Here is a 27,170-nt window from a genome sequence, read left to right as displayed (position 1 = left end):
AGGCTTGAGATATGTTTAAAGGGTTACTTTAGTGGGTGGCACAATCAGTGCTGTAGGCCCACTCCTAGCATTTAATTTACAGGCCCTGGGCACATGTAGTATAACTCTCCTAGGGACTTACAAGTAAATTAAATATGCCAGTTGGGTGTAAGCCAACTCTACCATATTTAAGGAGAGAGAACAAGCACTTTTGCCCTGGTTAGTAGTTGTAAAGTGTATTGTTATTGTTATTGTTATCTAGATTTTATATAGCGCCAAATCACCGTCAGCTCTCTAGGCGCTTCTGACAGGTACAGCAACAACAGATCAAAAAAGTAAGCAAGGAATTCAGATTGTATCAGCCTAACCCACCTCTGACCCATCGGGCCGGTCACCCCCTCGCACCGTGCACTCTCCTCTGGAGTGAGCTCAGGCTGCCCCCCCTTGCCGCCAGTGCCGCCGCTGCCAGCAGCTGTGTTCTTGTGCTCCACTGATCGGTGCTCTCACCCCGCCAGCGCCGCGTTTGGAGTAGGTGTCCCACTGTCTGTTGTGCAATATTGCCCCTTGTTTCTTTCCTGTGCCCCGTATAGTTTAAGTGTTTATCCTCTGTTTTTCTGTATTTTTTGTTCCCCTCCTGTCTCTCCCGGCCCCTGCCGTGCTTCCCGCCACCTCCCCGCTGCCCCCTGCGGCCCCGCCCCCTTCCCTCTTCAGCCCTTCCCATTCGCCGCCCCGCTCCCGCCTCCCAGCTGCTCCTCCCTCCCACAGGACCATATAGGGCGTAGTATGCACGGCGGAGAGCAGTGACCTCTGACCCATCGGGCCGGTCACCCCCTCGCACCGTGCACTCTCCTCTGGAGTGAGCTCAGGCTGCCCCCCCTTGCCGCAAGTGCCGCCGCTGCCAGCAGCTGTGTTCTTGTGCTCCACTGATCGGTGATCTCGCCCCGCCAGCGCCGCGTTTGGAGTAGGTGTCCCACTGTCTGTTGTGCAATATTGCCCCTTGTTTCTTTCCTGTGCCCCGTATAGTTTAAGTGTTTATCCTCTGTTTTTCTGTATTTTTTGTTCCCCTCCTGTCTCTCCCGGCCCCTGCCGCGCTTCCCGCCACCTCCCCGCTCCCCGCCGCTGCCCCCTGCGGCCCCGCCCCCTTCCCTCTTCAGCCCTTCCCATTCGCCGCCCCGCTCCCGCCTCCCAGCTGCTCCTCCCTCGCCCCGCCCCCCCACTCTCCACTTATGGCAGAGTGGCAAATGTGCAGCGGGCACGCCGATTGTGCGCCGAAGGCGCGCCAAAAGTAAGCCCGTCTGCGCCCGTCCGCGCCTGGACCGCGCCCAGTGCCAGGACCCCTGGCCCCCACCGACTGAAGCCGACCCGACGAATCTACAACGCCACCGACCTCAACGCACTCAACACCGGCAGGACCCCGGGCTGCTACCGAGCCACACCGAGACGCACCCACGGACCCTTCTGCTGCCACTCCTGCATGTTCACCTGCAACCGGACCCAGGCCACACCAGCACCCACCAAGCCGAACACCAACAGCACCCACCTGAAGTGCATCCTGCTCAACACCCGCTCCGTCCACAGACACGCCGTCGAGCTCTGGAACCTGCTCGACACCACAGCCCCAGACGTCGCCTTCCTCACGGAAACCTGGATGAACGCCTCCTCAGCGCCCGACATCGCCATCGCCATCCCGGACGGCTACAAGATCATCCGGTGGGACCGCGTCAACCAGACAGGAGGAGGCATCGCCATCATCCACAGGAACACCATCCGCATCACGACCAACGCCGACGACACCCTCGCACCCGCCGAACACCTGCACTTCCAGATCCACATCAACCCCAAGACAACCCTCAGAGGCACCCTCATCTACAGACCCCCGGGACCACGCACACAATTCAGCGAAGACATCGCCAACTTCATCAGCCCGCACGCCCTCCTCTCCGCTGACTACATCCTCCTCGGGGACCTCAACTTCCACCTGGAGAACAACAACGACCGCAACACCACCACCCTGATGGACAACCTCGCCAACCTCGGACTCAAGCAACTGGTGAACACCCCCACCCACTACGCCGGACACACACTCGACCCGATCTTCTCCTCCAGCAAGGACATCGCCTTTAGCCACGCCATGGGACTCCACTGGACGGACCACAGCTGCGTCCACTTCAGCTTCAGAAGGACCACGCTCCACCACCACCAGCAACAGGTTCCCTGCAGAAGCTGGAACAAGATCACAGCTGACCAGCTCGCAACTTCCCTGAGCAAGAAGCCTCCCACCAGCACATCGAACCCCAGCCAAGCGGCCACCAACCTCACGAAATGGATCAGCGACTGCACAGACGACCTCGCCCCTCTGAAGACCCCACCGAGCAGACCCAGCAGCAAGAAAGCCCCATGGTTTAACGACGAACTCAAGAGCTCCAAGAAGAACTGCAGAGCACTAGAGAAAACCTGGCGCAGAGACCCAACACCGGACAACATGACTGCCCTCAAGCTCGCCACCCGAAAACACCACCAACTGATCCACGCCACCAAGAAAACCGCATTCAAGGAACGACTGGACAACAACGCACACAACAGCAAGGAGCTCTTCAACATCGTGAAAGAGCTCTCCAACCCCAACGCCGGAAACAACGACATCACTCCTACGCAAGACCTCTGCAACTCCCTCGCCTCCTACTTCCACAACAAGATCGCGGACATCCACAACAGCTTCAGCACTCAACCGACGCACGCAACGACAGAACCACCGTCCCCCACCACCACCCTCCGCGCCTGGACCCCGATCAGCATCGAAGACACCACCCGCACGATGAACTCCATCCACTCCGGGTCTCCGACAGACCCCTGCCCCCACCACGTCTTCAACAAGGCCGACACTGTCATCGCACCCCACCTGCGGGACATCATCAACACCTCCTTCGACACTGCCACCTTCCCGGAGAGCTGGAAGCACGCCGAACTCAGCGCTCTACTCAAGAAACCATCAGCCGACCCCACCGACCTTAAGAACTACCGCCCCATCTCGCTGCTCCCGTTTCCGGCTAAAGTCATCGAGAAGACCGTCAACAAGCAACTGGCCGCCTTCCTCGAGACGAACGGTTCCCTCGACCTCTCGCAGTCTGGCTTCCGGGCCAACCACAGCACCGAGACCGCCCTGATCGCAGCTACCGATGACATCCGAGCCCTGCTCGACAACGGAGAAACGGCGGCCCTCATCCTCCTGGACCTCTCCGCGGCCTTCGACACCGTCTGCCACCGTACCCTTGTACAGCGCCTCAGCAACGTCGGAATCCAGGAGAAGGCACTGGAGTGGATCATCTCCTTCCTCGCCGGAAGGACACAGAGAGTCCGCCTCCCCCCGTTCAGATTGGAGGCCACCGAAGTCATCTGCGGCGTTCCTCAAGGCTCCTCGCTCAGCCCGACACTCTTCAACGTCTACATGAGCCCCCTCGCAGCCATCGCACGCCAGCACAACCTGAACATCATCTCCTACGCCGACGACACCCAGCTGATCCTCTCCCTCACCAACGACCCCGCCGCCGCCAGAGCCAACCTACACGAAGGGATGACTGACGTAGCCAAATGGATGTCGAACAGCCGCCTGAAACTGAACTCGGACAAGACGGAAGTCCTCATCCTGGGATCCTCACCCTCCGCCTGGGACGACTCCTGGTGGCCCCCCGCCCTGGGCAGCGCACCCAAACCAACAGACCACGCACGCAACCTGGGCTTCATCCTGGACTCCTCCCTCTCCATGACCAGACAGGTCAACGCCGTCTCCTCGTCGTGCTTCAACATCCTGCGCATGCTACGCAAGATCTTCCATTGGATCCCTTCCGAGACCAGGAAGACAGTCACCCAGGCCCTCGTCACCAGCCGTCTGGACTACGGCAACTCCCTCTACGCCGGAACCACCGCCAAACTCCAGAAGAGACACCAGCGGATCCAGAACACCTCAGCACGACTCATCCTGGACATCCCCCGCCGCAGCCACATCTCCGGACACCTGAGAGACCTGCACTGGCTCCCGGTCAACAAGAGAATCACCTTCCGGCTCCTCACCCACGCACACAAAGCCCTACACAACCAAGGCCCAGGATACCTCAACAGCCGCCTCAACTTCTACGCTCCCAAACGCCAGCTTCGATCGACCAGCCACGCCCTCGCCGCCGTCCCCCGCATCCGAAGAGCCACCACAGGAGGAAGGTCCTTCTCCTACCTGACCGCCAAGACTTGGAACTCCCTTCCGACCCGCCTCCACCTGACCCAAGACCACCTCGCCTTCAGGAAGCAGCTCAAGACCTGGCTGTTCGAGCAGTAGCGGACCCCCCACCCCCCCAGCGCCTTGAGACCCTCCGGGTGAGTAGCGCGCTATATAAATGCTCTGATTGATTGATTGAACTCACAGAGACCCAAAGGCATCTCTGAATAAAAGTGTCTTCAAAGATGTCCTAAAAAGGAGGAGGTTGGTTTCTTTACGAAGGGCCTCAGGTAGTTTATTCCACATTTGTGGGGCTTGGATTGAAAAAGATCTCCCGCCTTTGGTTGCCATTTTAAAGCGTGGGCATGACAGCAATTGGGAATTGGAAGATCTTAAAGCTCTCTTGGGATTGTAAAGTTCAAGCCTCTCTTTTATATAGGCAGGTGCCTGCCCATAAATTGCCTTATGGGCAATGCACAGGCTTTTAAATTCCACCCTTTGCTTTATGGGGAGCCAGGGTAGCCTGTGCAATAGTGGGGAAGCGTGGGTCTGTCTGGGTAGTCTGAAGATTAACCGTGCTGCATCATTCACCTGACCTGCAGGCGGTTAATCAGATTTTTTGGCAGACCTAGATACAATGCATTCCCATAGTCGATCCTGGAGACTATTGTTGCCGAGACGATAGTTCGGAGCATGTTTAGGGAAAGTAGGGGAACTAACTTTCGCAACTGCCTAATCAAATTAGTGCAGGTTCCAACGACGGAGGATACTTGGCTGGTCATTGAGAGCTCCTGGTCGATCTTAATACCAAGGCTCTTTACGCTAGGGCATGGCTTTGGGGTCGGTCCAAGCTCTTGGGGCCAAAACAGATCATTCCAAGGTGAGGTGGCAGTTGAAACTACCAGGACCTCCGTTTTATCTGGATTAATTTTTAGCAAATTCGTCGTCATCCAGCTCACCGTGAACCTTAGTATATTCTGGGCCATGGACTGAGCCGATGTTGTGTTATCGATACTCAGCAACAGCTGAGTATCATCGGCATAGTTAAAGACTTTACAGCCCATGTTGGCCAGAGAGTCTATCAATGGCTGCAAATAGAGATTAAACAGGAGTGGTGAGAGTGCGGACCCTTGCGGGACTCCACACTCCAAGACGCCCATCTCAGAGACACGGTCTACTAGTTGGATCCTCTGAGTCCTCCCTAACTAAAAAGATTTTAACCATTGAAGGGCCCAGTCTTTTATCCCAAACACAGCCAGCCTGTCCAGGAACAAGGCATGGCTGACAGTATCAAACCCCGCTGAAAGATCTAAAAGTATCAGGGCGCTTGGTTTTTTACTGTCAGCCATGCATCTAAGCTCATCCAGCACCGAGAGCATTACTAGCTCGGTGCTATGATGGGCACGAAACCCCGCTTGCCGCTCCTGGAGTAGGTGATATGACTCCAGGGAAGATGACATTGATTTTAACACATGCTGTTCTAAAATCTTGGACAGGAAAGGCAGCTGGGATATTGGCCTGTAGTTTTTCAAGCAGGCCGGGTCCGACCCTGGTTTTTTTATCAAGGGTTTGACACGTGCCTCTTTAAAACTAGCTGGTAATAGGCCTGTGTCTAGTGAGTTGTTTAAGAGGCCTAAGAGCTGGTCCTCCAGAACAGGGAGCGCCAACCGAAAGATTTCAGGGGGCAAGGGTCTGCGGGGGAGCCTGACTTAGTCGAAATAGCGAGCTGTTTTAAAATTGTAGAATCTATGCTTGGAAATCTAGAGATGGTGCAGTTCGGGGGAGTTTGGGGGGCCTGCGAAATAGTAGGCATATTAGGGATATCCTTCTTAATGTCTGACAGAATGGTTGCCACTTTCTCAAGGAAGAAGTGTGGCTCAGGGGTTAGAGTCAGCAGACCCGGAAGCTGAGATTGGTCCTGGACCAGGGTTCAATTCCCCGCATCGGCGGGTCTTGGGCTAAAAATTCCACGGACTCGATAATTCTCGCCCCGGTGCCTCCTCGACTCACGGGTTCACACTCTGCGACTCTGGGCAATAGCTTGCTTAATCTCCACGACGGCCCCTCGCAGCGGGATGCCTGGCTTTTACCTTGTGGATACCCTGCTATCTCACAGGGGAATACCAGGAAGGGTTCCCTAAGCAAGCGCCGGGAAACCCACTGCGGGTAGCTGTGCGCTATATAAGCTCAACTACATTTACATTTACATTTACAAGTAGCCTTGAAAGGTGTTACAATCTATCACTATATCTACCCTTTCATCTTTCTTACTTAGTTCTTTTAAAATTTTGAAAGTTTCTTTCTGGACATTAACTGCATTTTTTATGCGGGTTTTGTAATAATCCCCTTTAGTTGATACAATAAGTTTTTTGTATGCCTTCAAAGATGTTTTATAAAGTTCGCGGTCTGTATCGTTTTTTGACTTCCTCCAGCATCTCTCAAGATGGCGAAGCTTTCTTTTTTGATCCCTCAAAGTCGGGGTGAACCAAGGGGCCCCTTTTTCCACGCCCTTTATTTTCTGTATCTTTTCCGGGGCTATCTGGTCGATGCACTGTCTAAGACTCGTCACTATGGTGTTGTAATTTTGGTCTAGATCTAGATTGTTATGTGGACTCATTGACCGTGGTAAATGTTTGGAGAGAACATTGGTTAGGGTCTCCGAGTCAACTTTTTTCCACTGACGCACTTTTTTAGTTTTTAACGGGGGTTTGACCTGAGGACTATCCTGTGGAACATCACACAGGAGTAGATGGTGGTCAGACCAGACACATGGTACAATGCTCGTGAGGGCCACCTCTGGGATGGAGGTCCAGATTATATCGAGGGTGTGGCCCTTTATGTGAGTTGGGGCTTCCACTAGTTGTTCAAAGCCTAAAGCGGTCATGGAGGTCTGTAGCTGACGTGTTGGCAGATCTTTGTCTGCCCTGTCCCAATGGACGTTAAAATCACCTGTAAAGAGTTCTAAAGCCAGCAAAAATTAACTCAGCAAAATAGGAGGGTTGAAGGCTAAAAGTTAGGGCGTAAACACACTAAGAATGCCAGGTCTAATACCTGCTTTTAGCCTACTTTGGCAAAAGCTGTGATTTCTGTAGACGCCAAAGGTTTGCCCCCTAGCATTACACTACGTCAGGCAATCTCAGCTAAAAGCTTGAATTTCTGGACATGGCATAGGGACTTTGAACAGACAAACCATCCTTTGCATACCGCAGTACTCAAGTGTCCAGCATTTGTAGTTTTTAATGGGAAGCAGAAATGCAAGAGGGAGACCTTGCTACACATTGCATCCATATCTAATTTCATCATTGCAAGCTGACAACCTGGGTTATACTCAGGAATGTGTGACTTCCTCACGAGTCACTGTGTAAATGATTGACATACCTTTGCTCATATCTTGTTTCAGTCTTGGTCCATAGATAAGGTGTTTAAAATAATACAAATGTTGAGATTTAATGTAATCACATTTACTTGCTGTCTTGCTTCAGTGCTGCGTAGGTTTTTGCACGTATAGAGCATCCATTATGACTGCATATTAGCAGAGGTCTCACGTTTCCCAGGTCCATGTATGAGTATCTAATACAGGCCTGGTTTTGTTTTGCATTCCTGCTCTTATAGGGGAGTAAACATGGGTATAAGTCCCAGTAATCAAGCAAAAGCCTGAGCTGAATGAACTTGCCACACTTGGATCTGAAAAATGTGAAGCTTCTGTTATGTTTGTGCAGACAAATGCCATGGATAAAATCGTTACACTTGCTAGAAATACATCAGAACCTTTAACCAATAAGCATTCTCCGTTGGCAATCTACTTATTAATTCTTAATTAATTGGTAAAAATACAACTAACTGTTTAATTGTCTCAGAGATCTCAAACTCAGATATAGTAACCTCGAGCAATGCGTATTGGCTCTGTTATCTGCAAACACTGATCACCACTGGGTATGGGCTCACAAGCAGTAAGGCCAAACCCTGCCTTAAATTGTGTCACAAAAAAGATGCCAATACTGCTAATTTTGAGTTCTAGGTATTATTTCATTCTTTACATACGAATAAAACACTATGTAAGAGGAATTCTAATCATGGAATCAATCTTTTCAATTTTGCATTTTATTTGCACTTTTCTTATTTCATTTATTTTTAAACATTTCAATATTTCAACAAGATATTTCGAAACACGTCACAAAAACAAACATAATGTTAATTCTCTCTTCATCCTCATTCATACTCATTCATACTAGAGAACTTTTCCATACATACTCATTGCATTCATCCAACTAGCAATCTAAAACAACAAGCAGCTATATTTTTTATACAATTTATACACAATTTTTTTAACAAGAAACCATAGAATCTCATTTAAAGGTATAAATCACTGTAATCAAAATGTTGTTCAGTTGTCTTAGGGTTTCAATGTGACGACGTTACATAGGAAGGTCGGTCTACGCGTTTCGAACTCTTTAAGTGTAGAGTTCACGTCAGGACCATAGACTCTCTAAGTGTCAGGTGGGATGTGCTTCCTAGATTCACCAACGTCCGCGGAGCGGGACCACTTAAAGATGTTGCCTTTTCATTTCTTTCAGAATGTTATAACTGGTTCTCAGACGCTGTGCATGGGGAGATCGACGGAGTAACTTTCAAAGTTCACAGTGCGCCTTTCGATTTCGATTTCTTTAGCTTTGTTCGATTTTTTGTTTAAAATCATAAAAGCATACATTTAAAAACACTCATGACAAGATTTACATACAAATACACAAAGTAGAAGGAAGATAAAACATTAGTCCATGTTGGATAAATAAGTTCCTTTGTTTCATTGTAGGATTCATGATTTTCCATACCCATGGCCAATGAACATTGTGACCGGATAGTTCAAGGCGGAGAAGTCATGGCCACACAGTGTATGCGTATTTCTGCCCTTCGGGTAAACTGACTCTGCCCTTAATTTTAGTCTAGGCGTATATGCCCTGCTTGGGTAGAAGTCTTGTAGGTCCCAGATGGATATAGGGCCAACACCTTCACGGTGGTACAAAGTTCGCAGGTAAGGAACGACTGAACTGCTTTAAATTTTATTAGAACGAGGTCCCCGTCAATATCTTTCTGTAGGGGGCCTAGCCAGCCCACCCTTCTAACGGACTTGATAGTACCATCTAAACCAAGGGGCAAAGGCCTGTTTTTAGTTAGCCAATATATGATTTTGTTAAGTAAGTCTTGTTCCCGCTCAGTTTTTCCATCTTTGATTTCGGGAACTCCTGCAAGAACACACACAAAGGGTGCAGCATCCGGGGGTAGCTGTATGTGAGTAGTATTCTTATTAGGCTCTACTTTTGAAACAGTATATTGTAAAGGACCCCATTTGTGATTAGCTTTAGGTGCATTGAGGGGTGGAAGGATAGGGACTGGGGGACAAGTTTGAATGTTACTTTTGGTACCAAGTAAGCTCCGACAAATTGATGTTAAAGAAATTTCTGTGCGGGTTTGGCTGGCCTTTAAACACTTCTCTATTCCCAACAGCCTATACTCTAGGGTGGTAATTTTAACAATCAGTGGAGAGATGAGTGAGCCAACCATTTGTTCAATCTGAGGCAGAAAGTTCGAATTGAAGGAGGTTATCCATTGGTCTATTTTTTCTTCCAATTTTTGAAGGGGGTTAGTTGCAGTCAGTGGGGAGCTAAAACATAATTTTTGCTGTTTTGATTTATTCCCTATGTGCTTAACCCCATCCCACTTCCTTTTACTAGATGAGGACTGCGAAGGGACTGTGTTTGGTGTATTAACATTTTTAGGTTGGGCCCGGGGACTGGCAATTGGGGTAGACATACTGGTTTGTTCAACGAGGCAAGGGGAGGAGCTTATAATTTCATTTCTGGGTTCCACGGTGGCATAACTTGTTTTGCAGAGGGAATTTAGTTCATCCAGGAGCGAGAGGTGTTGCGTTATGCCATTGGTTGGGTCAAGCGATTAATAGATGTACTGGTCTTGGCAGGTTCAATCAAATTGGCGGTGGACGGAGATGGCCTACTTGGAACTTGTGACCCTGGATGCAAGCCTTTCTGACTAATAGATCTATTGGTCACCCCCTTGTGTGTCATGATGGGGTGTGCGATTGTTAGGCTATCACAAGGGTATGACAAGGTCTCAAGAAAGTCTGAGGATATTAGAATGTTCTCAGCTAAAGTTCAGTTTGTAATCCCTTACCAAATTACCAGGAAGGACAGAAAGTTAATACCTTAGCAGTGAAATGGAGTCAGGGGGAGTGGCCCCGTCCCGTCCTCCTCGTGCCTCTGAGTGCCACAGAGGGCCCGCCCTTTGCCCGGGCTTAGACCGGCGCGTCCCGCGCGCCTCCACGCGGGACGAGGAAGTGGGCAGTGCTTTAGGCGCCTCCTGGCGCTGTGTGATGAAGGGGGCGGCGTCCTGCACACGAGGCTGGTGGGAGGTGTAGTCCTGACCGGCGGAGCCAAGTCCGGCCAGTCAGGAAGTCCAGTGCAGGTTACTCGGCGGAGCAAAGCCCGGCCGCCACGCAAAACAGGAGACAGCAGACAGGTGAGAACGCCTCAGCGGAGCTGAAGAGCCCGGCCGGCGTGGAGACCCCTTGACAGCCCACACTTGGTCCTCGGCAGTGGGCAGTGCTTTAAGCGCCTCCTGGCGCTGTGTGATGAATGGGGCGGCGTCCTGCACACGAGGCTGGTGGGAGGTGTAGTCCTGACCGGCGGAGCCAAGCCCGGCCAGTCAGGAAGTCCAGTGCAGGTTACTCGGTGGTGCAAAGCCTGACCACCACGCAAAACAGGAGACAGCAGACAGGTGAGAACGCCTCAGCGGAGCTGAAGAGCACGGCCGGCATGGAGACCCCTTGACAGCCCACACTTGGTCCTCGGCAGTGGGCAGTGCTTTAAGCGCCTCCTGGCGCTGTGTGGTGAAGGGGGCGGCGTCCTGCACACGAGGCTGGTGGGAGGTGTAGTCCTGACCGGCAGAGCCAAGCCCGGCAAGTAAGGAAGTCCAGTGCAGGTTACTCGGCGGAGCAAAGCCCGGCCGCCACGCAAAACAGGAGACAGCAGACAGGTGAGAACGCCTCAGCGGAGCTGAAGAGCCCGGCCGGCGTGGAGACCCCTTGACAGCCCACACTTGGTCCTCGGCAGTGGGCAGTGCTTTAAGCGCCTCCTGGCGCTGTGTGATGAAGGGGGCGGCGTCCTGCACATGAGCATGGTGGGCGTTGTAGTCCTGACCGGCGGAGCCAAGCCCGGCCAGTCAGGAAGTCCAGTGCAGGTTACTCGGTGGAGCAAAGCCCGGCCGCCACGCAAAACAGGAGACAGCAGACAGGTGAGAACGCCTCAGCGGAGATGAAGAGCCCGGCCGGCGTGGAGACCCCTTGACAGCCCACACTTGGTCCTCGGCAGTGGGTCTATCGTCAGGACCATAGACTCTCTAAGTGTCAGGTGGGATGTGCTTCCTAGATTCACCAACGTCCCCGGAGCAGGACCACTTAAAGATGTTGCCTTTTCATTTCTTTCAGAATGTATAACTGGTTCTCAGACGCTGTGCATGGGGAGATCGACGGAGTAACTTTCAAAGTTCACAGTGCGCCTTTCATTTGTGGCGTGTTCTGGATGGGTCCCGTCTCACGATCTGAGACGGGACCCAGCCAGAACACGCCACAAACGTCGTCACATTGAAACCATAAGACAACTGAACAACATTTTGTTGTTTTAGATTGCTAGTTTGATGAATGCATTGAGTATGTATGGAAAAGTTCTCTAGTATGAATGAGTATGAATGAGGATGAAGAGAGAATTAAAATTATGTTTGTTTTTGTGATGTGTTTCGAAATATCTTGTTGAAATATTGAAATGTTTAAAAATAAATGAAATAAGAAAAGTGCAAATAAAATTCAAAATTGAAAAGATTGATTCTATGATTAGAATTCCTCTTACATAGTGTTTTATTCGTATGTAAAGAATGAAATAATACTCTAGAACTCAAAATTAGCAGTATTGGCATCTTTTCTATTTTATCTGCGGCAAGATGGCGCATGTCAGAAATCGCTGGATTCCTGTGGCGTACTAGAGGCAGGTGCTTTATATAGACCACTTTTTTCCCAACTCTAGAAGAAGGTTTACCTCTTCCATCGTCAGGAGTACATTTCCAACATTTCTCAGTATGGGAAAAGATTAGAGAAGAGTTTTTAAAAACCCTTAAAATGACAAACATGGATGGGCCGATTGGGAGAGACAATGGGGACCTCCACATTGGGCAGCCAATAATAAGATGCTATTGTACACGGACCAGCTGTTTGCCTTTTCATATTTTTGATACTGTGATATTGTAGTGACTATATGGGAAGAGGCAATTTCCGGGGTCAACGAATTTATGCATTCCTGATCCAGACTATGTTGTGAAACAATGTTGATATTTTGTTTTGCCTCGACAAAAGATGTCTGTATAATGCCTTGCACAGATGCATTTTTTTCTCTCAATATTAACAGTTTAAAAAAAACTTAAAACATGCAAGTTAGTAGGTGTCTACAGACTCTAAAGGGCATTCTAACCCTGGAACTATTGCTTACCACTAACTTCAGCGTCAGTACGTAGATCTGCGGAAATGTGGCAACATAAGATAGTTGCAAGTATTCAAACACTACTATGGTATGAGCCCTGGCATAATCAGAAAGGCTATATCAGAGCTCCTGTATAATGATTCCTGCCATCATTTGTCACCACCCTACATGGCACCAAAGGGACAAGTTGATTTTGTTACATGTCAATTAGATTTATAAAGCACCCTGCCGTATGGACATGTACATATTTTATTAAATTCCACACCCCTGCCCGAAGCTTGTCCTGTGTCTCTTTATAGGCAAAGCGAGCCTCTGCAAATATGGGCATAATATGTGGGTCAGTAGGAGCAAGGTGTTCACACGTCTTACTTCAGACACTTGCTCCTGTAGCTCTTTCAAAAGCGTTATTCGGGAATCATACACCAGTTTAATTACCTTTCCACGTAATACAACTTTGAATGCGTCCCATGTTATACCTGCATATGTGGCGGTGCCTGTTTTCATTTGAAAGTATGAGTTGAAGGACTGTGTTATGGAGGTGTGTAGTGGTACATCTTTGAGTGCCTTTAGGGGAAGAGGAATGTTGGTGCTATGTGTACCCCAAGTGAGCTGTATTTGTAGTGGGCTATGGTCTGATAACGTGCGGGCTAAGTACTGCTCACAGAACACTCTGGACAAGGCTGCTGCTGAGAAGAATATTGCATCAATTCTGGTGTATAGGTTGTGGATCACTGAGTAATGTGAGTATATACATTATGTGAGGTACTTGCTGCACCGGGCTTTTCTTAGTTGCATATCAAACCCTCATGTGGTGTGTCAGGCCTATGGATTGTGCACCTGGGAGAGGTGAACGTGATTGGTCCCTCTTTAAATCTTGCACATAGTTATAGTCCCACCCCACCCCAATATGTTGGTACCAACAGTTCACTTAGCAAGGACGGGGTCATTGCTTGTAGAAAACGCAGCTTGTCCGGAGTTTGGTGTGTATAGTGAGACCAGTGTTATCGCAGAACCATCTAGGAGTCCCTCCAGGATCGCATATCGGCCTTGTGGGTCTACACAAGGTTGTAGCGACTGCAGTGGTGTCCCTGGCACCACCCATATCAAAGTACCCCTGGCGAGTACGTAGTCCCTATCACTGTACCCCTCCAACACTGGCGCAGTGATGAGAGTGTTTGCTGGGTAAGGTGAGCCTCTTGAATTAATGCCACTGAAATCTTGTGTCTACGCAGGTATTGATATACCTCGTGTTGTTTCGCGCAGCCAGTCAGTCCCCGTACATTCCAGGTTAGTAAGAGATAAATATTACCTAACATCTTCCTTGTGGGTAGCAAATAGCAAGAAGGTATGCCCACCACTGTAGTGCATCTGGCAGGACAAACCAGAGTGTCGCTTTGGTGGTGTTGCACATATTGAGCATAGTGTGTGTCAGAATAGAACAGACCAATTGTATTGAACATTTACTATACCCAACTCCCCACCTCAAGCCAGTTTGCCAACATTCAAAAGGCCATCTGCACTGAAATGCAAAGTGAAGAAACTTCAATAGCAAATAAGAAAACATAACCCAGGATATCTGAAAGGATACTTTGAGGAAGGAAATAATAAAAGAGCAGAGAGAAAAAAGGTAAACATAGCAGTGCTATATAAGCCACTTATGATCTGCATGAAGGCATAGCAGAATTATATTGTTGTTTTCAAAGTGACTTCCATATCTGTGCATGCTTGTCACTATCTTGATGTTAATGTATGTTTGTCACCCAAAGTTAGTTTTTGCTGTAGTAAACCGTGGTGGTGGAAGTCCCATTATTGCTGTACTAGTTCCCTTGGAGACGTGCAGAGGGGTCATTCAAGTTCTTCTTTAGTTAGTGGCGTTACTGTAGGACCTCTCCTGGCAGCGCGAGTGCTGTGATTCTGTTAGCTGGTATGCTTGGTCTGGCATGATATCTGTTTCAGACCCTGATCTAGAGGGCGAGTCCGGGTTACTGTTATGTTCTGCCTGTTTGATGGATTGTTCCATTTCCCTTGCTGCCTGGGCTTTAGTGGGGAGCTGCACACAACCTTTACTACGGTTCCTACTCATACTTGCATTTTTCCACTGTCGACCGGGAGCCGTTCGCGATGTCGTCTGGTATTAGCAACCCAGGTCCAAGCCTCTTCAGGGGTGTAGCAAAGGGTTGTACTGTCCTTGTGTCGGATATGCAGTGTGGCAGGGTATTTCAACACATATTGTATTTTGTGACTCCAGAGGCACCATTTGACGTCCATATAGGAGGACCTGCCGTGTTGCACTGACACCATGTAAGCAGGATAGATATGCAGAGTAGCGTTGTCAATTTACCATGGGCTGTGGACCCTTGTTACTTGCAGGATGTTGTCTCTGTCCCAGTAGGCGTGCAGCCACTTGCCTTGGGTGGTTACCCTGACGGGTAGGGCCACCTGGTACCCTATTTGCCCTCTTGACTGAAAAGGATTTGGAATATTTGCCATTGAGGATGTCTGTAGAAAACCAGGTTTCAAGGTATAGCTCCAAACTTTGACCCTCGATTTATTCTGGTAGGCCCATTATGCGCATGCTGTTTCTGCTGGATCTACCTTCCTGATCCTCCAACCTGCTGTTTAGTTATTTCACTTCATTTTGAAGCAATTTAATCTGTTCCGTTGCCGCAGACACCGTGAGTCTCCATGATGCCAGCACTGATTCGGATTCTTCAACTGGAACTTTTAGTTTCTTGTTGTCTTCAGGTAAGTATCCCACATCAACATAGAAGGCCAGATGTACGACCATTAAGTTTAGCTAGTTGCAAGTTGCGCAAAATTGTGACTTGCAATTTGTCACTCGCTAAACATAATGTACAACAGTGTCTCAGGCACTGTTTGCTATTCCCAATGGGGTCGCAAATTGCATGCCTCATGAATATTAATGAGTCTGTCGCAATTTGCGACCCCATTGGGAATGGCTAGCACTCCCAGGTATGATGGCCTGCTGGGGTCAGCAAACCACCATGTCTGGGACTGCTTTTAAATAAAGCAGATTTTTTTTTAAGTACAGCCTGTTTCCTTAAAGGAAAATGGGATGCATTTAAAAAAGAAAAATGAAACTTTGCAGTTACATTTTTTAAGGGCAGGCAGTGGTCCCTCGGACCACTGCGTGCTCTTAAAAAATATTTATGCACCCATACACAAAGGGTAAGAGGTCCTCTTGGGACCCCTTCCCGTTTGTGAGTGGGGTGTCATCTACTTGAAGAAGGCGGTAAACTGCGAGTGTTTTGCGGCGACAAATGCGGTTGCAAAACAACAGTACACGGCATGGTGACTCGCTATTAGGAAGGGACGTCCCTTTTTAATAGCGAGAGGTCACAAATGTCATTTTGCGAGGCAAAGAGTTGCAAAATAGCATTTGTACACGCCTGGAACCTTTTTTGCTGTCCCAGAATGTATCTATTTTAGGGTCCAGCGTGGTTTTAAAGTGTAAGACTGTCGCCATTAATTCATCTAAACGATGTGAGAGGTCTGCAGGATCTATGGATTTTTAAACCATTACCTATTTGTCGCCTTCCATGACAGAGGTCTGATTCGTTGTATAACCTGTTTGAGTTTGTGCCTTGTAAGGTCTGGGCTTACCCATTTTGATGCATAAAGTTAGGGTACCGCATGATTGACCAGTGATTCCTGCAGTGATGGCCCCACTGAGAAGCTGTCCTTTTTTTCTTTACACCCTTGTCAACGTGCCTGCATTTACGACAGAGAGGTGTGCCAGATTTTTCACTTTTACAGGGCCAACGTGCCTCGCTCACAGCTCATGTACCACTTTTTGCTGGGGGTGGGAGAGAGTCTGAGTGGGATCCCTTTAACATTTATGGTGGGGGTATTGTGGACCCCATATCAGATTGGTCAGAGGAGCTGCTGTAGCATGGGCTTGGGGTGAAGGGGGGATGCCTGATGTGTTCAGGGCCTGTACAGGCTTGTAATATATGCACGTTTCGCTATGCGTAGGCTCCAGTATCTACATCCTGGTTGAGTGCTTTTGCCCGGTGAATCACCTTACCGGGTTTGGTGGTAGCAGGTGTCCATCTTACTTGAACTAGGGGTAGTACTTCCCCTGCTTCCGTGCTATTATGGTTGTCCTCCCTGCATGAAGCCTCATGATCCTAGTCACGGGTCTATCCGGGTTCGCCCCATACCCACCCAGCAATGGTTCCTCACCCACGGGTGCTCATCATTGCGTGGTGGGCCCCGTGTGTCACCGATGGGTGTCCCATTCGTGGACCCCGCACACTTGTTTGCAGATGGGGTACGAGGGAATGCAGCTGCCAAGTGTGGGTTCCGCTGTATTTGGCGGTTATAGGCCTCTGGTACAGACCAATGAATCAAGGCAGTGATCACTGGTTCACGGTGCATGCCAAGCACCCAATCGCCTGCCCTCACCTCCGTCACCCCCCTACAGGAAATCACCAGCTGTTGTCCTCTCTGAACTAGCCGGTGACGCTTGCGGCTGGGTACAATCGATTTCTCCGAAGCCATCAGATAAGCTCGCAGGGCCGGGTCACTGCCCACGGTACCACGCACCGCTGTGCCATCGCTCTCCCGGCTGCGCTCGCCGAGCACCAATGCAGTTGATTTTGGGCTACGGAAGGGCACAGCGCTTCCCGAAGGTGCAGCACCTCGATTGCTAAAATGTGCAGCAAGTGTTTGTGAGTATTCAGCAGGATCTTTGGTCGACCTGTTGCGTAGCTCTGTACTATGCGTCCACACTCGCTGCCATCTTGGCCACGCCCCAAATTACTTCATATTTGACTACACCAATTCACCGCTAATCCTTTATGGGTTCTGGAGTAGTGTACTACTCACCAAAAATGTGCTTTAACACCTTGTCAGGGGTAGCAAGCACTATATAAATGGAAACCTTTTTCCTCTTCTAGCCCTCCATTATCCTTTTCAATCCAAATAACAGACTATCATATCCACCACTAAAGCGAATTTCATATTTCACTATTGTAATTCACCACTAAACCTTTATGGGTTCCGGAGTAGTGTGCTACTCACCGAAAAAGCGCTTTGATGCCTCTTGAGGGTTAGTAAGCATTACGTAAATGTAATTACAATACAATACACACATGGAAAAAGGATGATGCTGTATGCTTAAATAAACTAAAATACTGCTTTGGATAGGGCGGAGGCAACATTATGAATGTGGCTGAAATCTACATGAATAGAATAACATTTTAAATATTCTCAATGTCCCTTGGGTGAGTGTTTTTTAATCGAAAGGCTGGAAAGATATGTGCAATGGTTCCTAGATTTTATTGCACATTAATAAGTTGAAAGTCAGCTTAATTTTTCTCAGATACGGTATCATTGAATGATTTTGGTGAATTAACATACAATGAGAAAAGTGTCACCATAGTGTTGCCTGCTTACTTTTTCCATTCTCTGACAATGTAAAACTTATTCTGTTTCCTCTTTTCATAGGCTTTGGGTTGGCATTTATTGCATATCCGGAAGCTTTGACTACACTGCCGATTTCTCCTCTTTGGTCCATTCTATTTTTCCTCATGCTTCTGACCTTGGGTTTTGATTCACAATTGTCCTATGTTGGTAAGTGAAGCATTCTGACAATATCTTCCTGACAATTGGCAGCTGTTGTTTCTGTCATTGTTGCTGTGAAAACATGCTTGTTTTTATTTGAAATATCCACTCAACCATGCCCTGATCATTACCTCCGTGTCCCTCTCTTGCCACATTTATTCAGTAGCTGAAGCCCCTGTGCCTAACATCACAACTTTCTCCAAAGTATAAAAGCCCCCCCATCTCTTGTTCCTTTTGTGTATCATGACTCTTGGGTCGGCGCGGTGCGCTTGATCTAGCTCATTCTCTGCCACTTTACTGCTGCGCGACGGTGCCAGAGGGACTGTGTAAAGTTCGTGTTCACCCTAGGAATCACAAGACACTGCGAGGTAGGTAATATGATTATTTATTCACTTGCTCCAGGAGAGTGCCGGGAACACGTCCGATAAGTGTTCGGCTGTGTGCTCAATGCCGCAAAAAAATGGTGGCCACGCTCCACGTCATTACACAGCCGCGTAATGACTGGAGCGCTACACTACATATCTCCCTCCTTTATTATACACAACATTTGAAAGTAACGTCTCACAGTCTATCTGCTGGCAGGATCATTCACCTCCCCCCATCTCATAGTCTCTGTTCCTTGCTGGTCTTACCACATTTCTTCCCGACTGGGTGCGTCTCACCGGGGTAAAGGAGTGACTCTAGGACTCTCTCCGGGCAGGAATGCTCCCATTCTTCTGGCTCCCAGAAGAGTCTCTCTCTTCGTAGTTTGGCAGGGGCTTCCAGGAGATTTCACGTCAACGGGGTTGTCTGTTCCTTCCCCCTCTTCTTCTTCTCCCCTTGTCCTGGAGTTCCCTTCATCTTCTCTTGACGGGACACTGTCCTCAGGTCGTACCCGATGCTCCGTGGGTTGTGATTGTTCTTCTCAGGCCCACTGCAGTATCTTATTGTATTTGGACATCCTATCTTGGGACCACGTATTCCCATCGCTTAGCAGCGCCACCCTGTTGTATCCCTCATTTACTTGCAAGGGCGGGTTGAATTTGCTGTCCCCTTTTCTTCTCAGCTGGGCCAATTTAACTCCGACCCATTCCCCTCTTTCCAGATTGGTCTCCTTCACATTGCGCCTTTTGTTGAAGTGTTCAGTGTATATCCTTTGGGCTCTTTCCAAATTACAATGGACCACAGCTGGGGACCATTTGCTCATGATGGTGTGTTCCTTCCACGCAAGGCTGTCTTTCGTGAAAGGATCACATCCCGCAGGATTTCAAAGGGACTGTAGCCCGTGCATGTTGGTGTGATTTGGTAGGCCCATAATGTACTCTTCACTTCATTTTCCCAGCCTTTTCCCGCTCCATTCGCTGATTGTATGAAGCCCACTATGACTCGATTAAACCTTTCGGCCAGTCCATTGCCTGCAGGGTGATATATGGATGTTTGTTTTATCTTGATGCCATTACTTTCCATGTAGTTGTTCCACTTCTCCGATGTGAACTGAGGTATATTGTCACTCAAGATGGAGCGGGGAATGCCTTCTCGGATGAAGGTGGCAGTGAGGAACTTCGGCACCATATCCGTGTCCATTTCTTCTTGGATGTCTATTTCAGGCCATTTGGAATACCGGTCTACGAGTACTACCACATATTTCTGTACATCTCGTGCATTCAGCACAGGACCCCGGATGTCAATCGACAACTCCTCCCATGGATTGGATGGGAAGTCAAACTTTCCCAATGAGGGGCGCATCAAGGTTTGTGATTTGTCCGCCCCCTGGCACTGTCCACATTCCCGCACAGCCTTTCTATCAGGCTGTCCATCGCCGGCCACCAGTACATCAGTTTTGCTCTCATCTTCATCTTCACGATGCCTAGGTGCCCTTCATGTAGGAAAGCCAGCAGGCGTGGTACCAATGGAGCGGGGGGGACCACTTTGTAGCCTCTGAATAAGAAGGTACCTTGGTCTCCGATGAATAACTCCTCCTTTACTTCGAAGAACTTCCTATGCTCAGCTTTCATATTCTTCTTCTCAGGCCATCCTTGCAGTATGAAGCTTTTCACTTACTTGATGTCTAGGTTGTCCTCACACGCTTTTTTCCACTCTTGCTCACTTATCACTTTTTCATGGGCTTCCATGAACGCAACACTGACATCTTCTTCCACGTAAGGCGGAGCCTCCCCCATGGCTGAAGCCCAGCTTAGATAGTCAGCAACCTTGTTCTTTGCTCCCAGGATGTACTCAACATCATACCGGTAATCTAACAGTTTCAATGTCATTTTGGCAATGCGTGGGGTGTCATCCGCGTGCCCACAAGACGTGAGCACTTTGACCTTTGACTAGAGGTTCGTGGTCCGTTTTGAGTCTGAACCTTGTGCCCCACAGAAATTGGCGGAACTTCCCCATGGCCCATACTGCAGCTAACATTTCTTTCGCTGAATTTCTGCTCTATGGGCGATAGTGCCCTGGAAGCGAAGCTGATTGTGACCAACTCCCCATTTCTCCTCTCCTGCATGAGGACTGCTCCCAGACCTCTTTCACTTGCGTCTGTTGTGAATATGGACTTCTCTTGTTGATCGAACCCTTGCTGGGGAACAGCTTTGCTAATGTCTTCCTTGATCTTCTGGAACTCTCCTTGTGTCTCTTCTGTCCACACATAACTTGTTTTGTCGCGTAGGAGTTGACGCAAGTGGTGTGTCTTGGTGGCGAAGTGCTGCACGAATTTACTGTAATACTCTGCCATCCCAAGGAACGACCTTACTTCTTCCTTACTCTTCAGAGGGGGTGCTTCGCATATGGCTCTGACATTGGCGTATTTGGGAGTGATGCCATGATTACTGATTTCATGGCCCGAATAGGTAACGGATGGCATTCCAAATCGGCACTTCTCCCACTCCGCTGTGAGCCCGTTTCGTTCTTAGATCTGCAACACCTCCGACAGCTTTTTGTCGTGGTCATCTTGATCTTTGCCCATCATGAGGATGTCATCTTGGAAATATTGTACTCCCTCTATATCTTTAAACAGTCTGTGCATCAGTTTTTGGAATACGGCTGCTGCAGACACCAACCCGAATGGCATTCTGGGAAACTGGTAACATCCGAATGGCGTAATGAAGGATGTGAGCTTGCGGCTCCTGTGGTGTAGAGCTATCTGATGATAGGCCGAGGTAAGGCCGATGGTGGAAAACCAACGTATCCCCTTTGTTTTTGCTAGCATCTCGTCTATCCTTGGTAGGGGGAATTTTTCGATTATTATGTTCTTGTTCAGTACCCTCAGGTCCACGCATAAGCAAACTTTGCCGTTGGGTTTCCTCGCCAGCACCAGGGGGGCCAGCCACTGTGCACAGCTTATCGGCTCGATGATACCATTGTCCTCCAATCTCTGCAATTCCTGTTGTAATACCTCTCTGATGGCCAGCGGTATATTTGTCACTTTGTGGGATACCGGTTGGGCATTGGTCCTGAGGTCAATTCTGTGTGTAAACGTCGTCAACTTCCCGACTTTGCCTCGGAACACCGTGGGAAATTCCTGCTTCAATCCTGTGACGTCCGGTTGACGTTCCGAGCTGGTCATTAAAACTTGTGTGATATATCCCGGGTTCAGCTGTATGCCTAGATCACCCTGATCCATACATCCGAGCACAGAAGGGCCCTTCTCGGCTACATACAGCTTGCACTCAGCACTGCGTTCTCTGAATTCGAACTTCAAGACACAATATCCTACCATGGGGATGGGCTCTCCCGTGTAGGTGACCGGCCGAATGTCCGGAGGTTCTAGTTGAGGCCCTGAGTCGCGTCAGAAGTGTTCGTTCCACACCCCGAATTTTTTATGGTGTACGGGGACCCTGAGTCTGCTACCATCTTGATCGGTATCCCCCCTACCACTAGGTCACATTGTGGTTTCTTTGAGCGGTTGCAGTCGATGCCCAGTACATGTTCTTCTATGCACAGCATGCTGTCCTCCTCTTTGTCTTCTTCATCTCCTCTACTCCCGACTCCTGGGTTATGTACTTGACTGTCAGTCTCTTCTGTTTGCGGCTGCATACTTTCTCGAAATGTTCCACGATTCCGCAGAACATGCACTTTGTGCTGAAAGCTGGGCAACGTTTATCATATGCCGCATGGGGTGGGCTGCCGCACCTGTAGCACACTTTATTGTTCTCTTTGGCATGACTTCCTCCCTGCTCCGTCCGGGGTGTCCATTCGGCTTGTGTCTTCCCTTCCGCTGTTGCTGCTTTGCTCCTCCCCGGCGGCTCTGGGTCAGTGATTCTGTTAACCATAGGCCTCGACGCCGTCTCTCTCTTCACCGCGTCTGCGCACCTCTTGGATAGTTCGGTCTTCTTTACCATGGCGATGACTTCCTTCAGGGTCGTATACCCATTCACCCACAACTTGTCTTGGATGGCTGTGTTTGTGGTGTGCATGACTATTTGGTCTTTGATGAACTCATCATGTAAGGTGCCAAACTTACACATGATCGCCAATTTCTTTAAGGCTGCCACATATTCATCGATGGACTCTCCTACCGCCTGTTTCCTCTGTTGGAAATTGTATCTGTCTATGAATGTACACACCGCTGGTCTGTAGTGGTTGTTTAAATCGTCTATCGCGTGTTGGAACACGTCATCATCTGCTGCTTGCTGCGGTGTGGGGGACTAGATTTTTGAAAACTCGGATGCCTTCCGGGCCTAAGTTGTGGTGTAATATTCTCTTCCTTCTCTTGCTTGGAAAAGCCTCCCCACTCTCATCCTCTAAGGCCTACAGATAGTTCATAAAGTATTCCCTCCAGTCCTCCCATTTCATCAAGGGTTCCCGGGCTTGGGTAGAAATGGGACCGGTGTCGTGAGCGAGGATGCTTGAGTACACATTCCCGCTCGCCTCTCTGGCTGCACCTCTTCTCCTCTGGGGCTGCCTGGTGCACTAGACCTGCTCTGGCGGGCACTGTCTGGCTGAGGGCTAGGCTCTCCCTCTTCACTGTGCCGCACGTGCTCAGCCAGGGCCTCTGGCAGGCAGGATTTGTTTTATTGGGCCTAGTAGTGTAGGCTTGGCGGGCACTTGCTCCCTCTATTCTTCCTGGATGCGCAGCTGCGGTACTTACGATGGGTGGTTTTTGCTTCATGGCCTCTTCTGCGGTCAGCGGTTGTGTCGTGGCCAGGTGCTTTCGGAGACTCCTGTCCTTGTCCCCTTCCTGGCCGTGCCCGCTTTGCTGTTTGCAGCATATATTTCCTTTTTGCGGCCTAGGTTTGTTTCTCTTCGCCGCGGCGCTGCCCACTGCCACGCTCTCCTGGTGTGTCCTGCAGGATGCTGCCTCACTAGTGGAATCCTTCCCTTTTTTGGGTGTCTGGGTTCGGTCCTCGGTGCCTCGCGTTTGTCTGTTTATTTTTTATTTTTCCTGTTCGCGCCGAGTCCCGGCCTCATCGCCACTGTAAAGTTCGTGTTCACCCCAGGAATCATAGGACACTGCGAGGTAGGTAATACGATTATTTATTCACTTGCTCCAGGAGACCGCCGAGAACAAGTCCGCTAAGTGTTCGGACTGTGCGCTCAATGTCGCACAAAACGGCGGCCACGCTCGATGTCATTACGCAGCTGCGTAATGACTGGAGCGTTACACTACAGACTGGGGGCTGCCCGGACCTGTCAAGCGGCCTTATAGTGTTCGGCGGCCTCGGCGTTCTACAACCCATCAGGTGCAGTAAGAAGCTTGCATGAGGGTAAGTTCAGAGCCAGCTCCTGCTATCGCTTCCACCTAATGGGAGCAGACTTGTGTGGCTGGCCTGCCTGCGGTACGCCAGCCTGGAACATGTACGTTTCCGTTCTCTCCCTTCTCAGCCAGACACAGTAGTGCAGTACCCCCCTTCGACTCGCAGGAGGGGCATGTCTTGGTTGCTGGAGAGATGGATGAATCCTCGGCAACCAGCAATGTTGCTTCCTGTTAAACTCTTACAGCCTGTTGTGCATGAGTGGCTCTTCTCTATTGGTATCTGTTTTTCGGGTATCTTTTGATTGGTTATAAATTTTAAGTGTTAAAATTAAAGGGTTCAGATTTCGTGGAGGGAAATTCTATCATATGGAATCTCTTTTTAGGCCTTTTTTATGGGTTGAGTCACTCTATGTGTTAATGTGTTTCAAAGCTCTGCTAAACGAAGGAGGTCACAGTCTCAGTCTTCTGAGGAGGAGGGTGATTATCGGCAGGATGTGCTGGTGAAGGAGATGATGGATGGAGCGCTGAAACTTTTCATAAACTCACCACCAGTCACAGAACTCGGTTGAATCCATCATCGTTCTTTAGCTCACTTCGCCACCTCAGTTTAGACCCAGCCATATGCAAATCAGTCTTGACCCTGTGCCTCATGGGAATAGTCCAGCCCGAACTGCCAAGCCAGGTCTTCCCTGAACCGGAAAAAAGCATCTTAGGACCGGTTTCGGGATAACACCCCTCATCAGTCAGGCTAGTTAGAATCCAGTGGCAAAGTGAGCAAGAGACCCATGCTTCGGCATACCCTGCCAACTTTTTTTATTTATTAGCATTTTCAAAGACATACAATGTCAAACTTGTAAACAACATGCCGACCATAGTACAACAACATCCATCATCCAGTATATTGCAATTTAACAATGTCACCTTAAGATATCTCCTGACATAGTATAGCCAGTATACGCATTTATTCAACTTGGTATGTATTTAAATAGTCAACCAGGTATTTCCATTAGTCTCTGTGTTTGGAGCCAGTGGACAATTCCTCCTCATGTGTTTGCAGAGCGTCCTTGCAGTACGCCATATCTTGAATCTGCTGCTTAATTTTTGGAACCATTTTGCTTTCCCGAAACAACGATATTCTGCAATTAGCTAGTAGCAAGGCAATAAAGCAAAATTTGCGCTTAGTAGCCCGTACACCTGAACAATACCTAGCAAACAAGTACGAATATTGCACATAAGGTTAAATTCATGGCACTCAGCATCTCAACGATTTTTACCCAATACTCCTGTACTGCTGCACAATACCATGCTAAATGTATAACATCTGCCATATCGGCTTTACAGCGTTGACACTTTGCATCTGTTCGCAGGCCATATTTATACAGCCTTGCCGGTGTATAATATGGTTGATGCAAGTACTTAAGGTGTACCATACGTATGTTTCCATTGGGCGTTAGCATACCAGTTAGCGAGCAAGCCACAGTCCACTGTCTTCCGTGAGCGGATCGTCTTGTAACCCATTCCATTTCCTTAACGCTTTATGTGTAGTGTCGGCTATATCTTCCTGCAATGTGGCATAAAGCTTAGAGACCATGTGTGTGTTGCAAGGGTCTGTTAGAATCAGCTGTAGCGCCGACAGTTGTGGTGGCTCCGCAGGGTACGATGGGTATAATTTCTCGATCGCTCCCTGCAGTCTGTAATATGTGAAGCAAAACAGTAGTGTCTGATTGCTAATGTATGCGAGATCCTTGGGTGTTCTAAAAGTGCCATCTTGGTACAGTTCACCCATAGTGTGAATCCCCACCTGTTTCAGCAGACCCATGCCCACTTCTTTCTGGGTAACTAAGAGTTCTGGGTGATGATGTAATGGTAATGTAGGGGCATATAGCAGTAGTTTATGTGCCAGCTTACCCATTTTGCACCAGGCTGCATTGGTCGTATCTATAGTATTGATATCACGACTATGCAATGGGGGTCTGCGATGTGTTATTACAGCAGTCAGAGGCACTGGGAGTGTATCCCCTTCCTTAATGGCCACGTGAGTGAGATAAGGAACTGGGTTATACCAATAATGTGCGTACTGTGCTTGCGCACACAAGAAATACAAAAGAAAATCTGGTACTTTAAAGCCCCCGCGTGAGTAAGGCAATGTAAGAGCCCGCAATTCAATATTGGCCTGCTTGCCTGCCCATATTAGTCGATTCACCATTGCAGATATCCTGCGAAACACCGCTGCTGGATATTGTTAAAAAGGTAAGGAAATTTGGGTAAGATGACCATCTTGACATTGGCCAGCCGATCAGCCAATGTTAAGGGTAATTGAATCCAACGTCCTATTTTGTCCTCCATGACACTAATTGCCCTGCCATAGTTTGTCTTAATCACTACTTCTGTATCCCGATGATACCACACCCCTAAGTATTTTACAGGCTCTGATTGCCATTCTAGCAGGAATTCAGTTGGGTGTGGATGTGTTGTGTCTGTCAATGGTATGATGAGGGATTTAGACCAATTAATTTGTAGACCAGATTGACGTCCAAATTTAATATATTCCCTGAGTAGTGGGGCCAAGTGAGTCTCAGAATCCAGCACGTACAGTATCATATCATTTGCATATAAAGATATATGCAGTGGTCGCTGTGGAAATTGAAATGCTGAATAGTGAGTTTGCCGGATCTTACAAGCAAGCGGTTCAAGGGCTATCACAAATAACAAGGGGGATAGTGGGCATCCTTGCCTTGTTCCCCTCACAATTGGAACGGCTTTGGATATGTAGTTGTTAACCTTAATACGCGCTGTAGGTGCAATATATAGAATTTGTACCCATTGTAAGAAGATGGGTGGAAAGCCCATCCGCCGTAAAACAGTGTGGAAATATCACCATTCAATAGAATCAAATGCTCTTGCAGCATCTAATAGAACTGCAACTACCTTCATGTTGGGGTGAAATAATGTGATAATGCGAATAGTGTTCTAGTGTTATGATTTGTCGCTTGAGAAGGTATGAACCCAGATTGGTCCGGCAAGATGAGATTAGTCATCAGTGGTTGTAGTCTAACAGCAAGGATTTTGGCTAAAATCTTTGTATCTACATTAATTAGGAACAGTGGTCGATATGATTCGCAACATTCCGGGCACGGACAAGTACTTTCTTTGCGTGTCTGGGAGCCATGCTATTGTC

General features: G+C 48.8%; 1 protein-coding gene across 4 annotated transcripts in view; it reads left to right on the top strand.

Moving 5' to 3' along the window:
* Positions 1 to 27,170, top strand: part of LOC144827733 (sodium- and chloride-dependent neutral and basic amino acid transporter B(0+)-like) — a 3,091,484-nt gene that overhangs the window by 899,729 nt on the left and 2,164,585 nt on the right. For all 4 annotated transcript variants that reach the window (XM_078685937.1, XM_078685938.1, XM_078685939.1 and 1 more), the window contains one exon: positions 18,199 to 18,324. In XM_078685937.1, coding sequence (XP_078542063.1) covers positions 18,199 to 18,324 — 126 coding nt within the window. The remainder of the gene's footprint in view (positions 1 to 18,198; positions 18,325 to 27,170) is intronic.

The sequence above is a fragment of the Lissotriton helveticus genome, chromosome 4_1 (assembly GCF_964261635.1).
Source record: "Lissotriton helveticus chromosome 4_1, aLisHel1.1, whole genome shotgun sequence".
Taxonomy (NCBI): domain Eukaryota; kingdom Metazoa; phylum Chordata; class Amphibia; order Caudata; family Salamandridae; genus Lissotriton; species Lissotriton helveticus.
The sequence above is the reverse complement of the archived record's forward strand: the minus strand, read 5'-3'. Positions and strand labels throughout refer to the sequence as shown.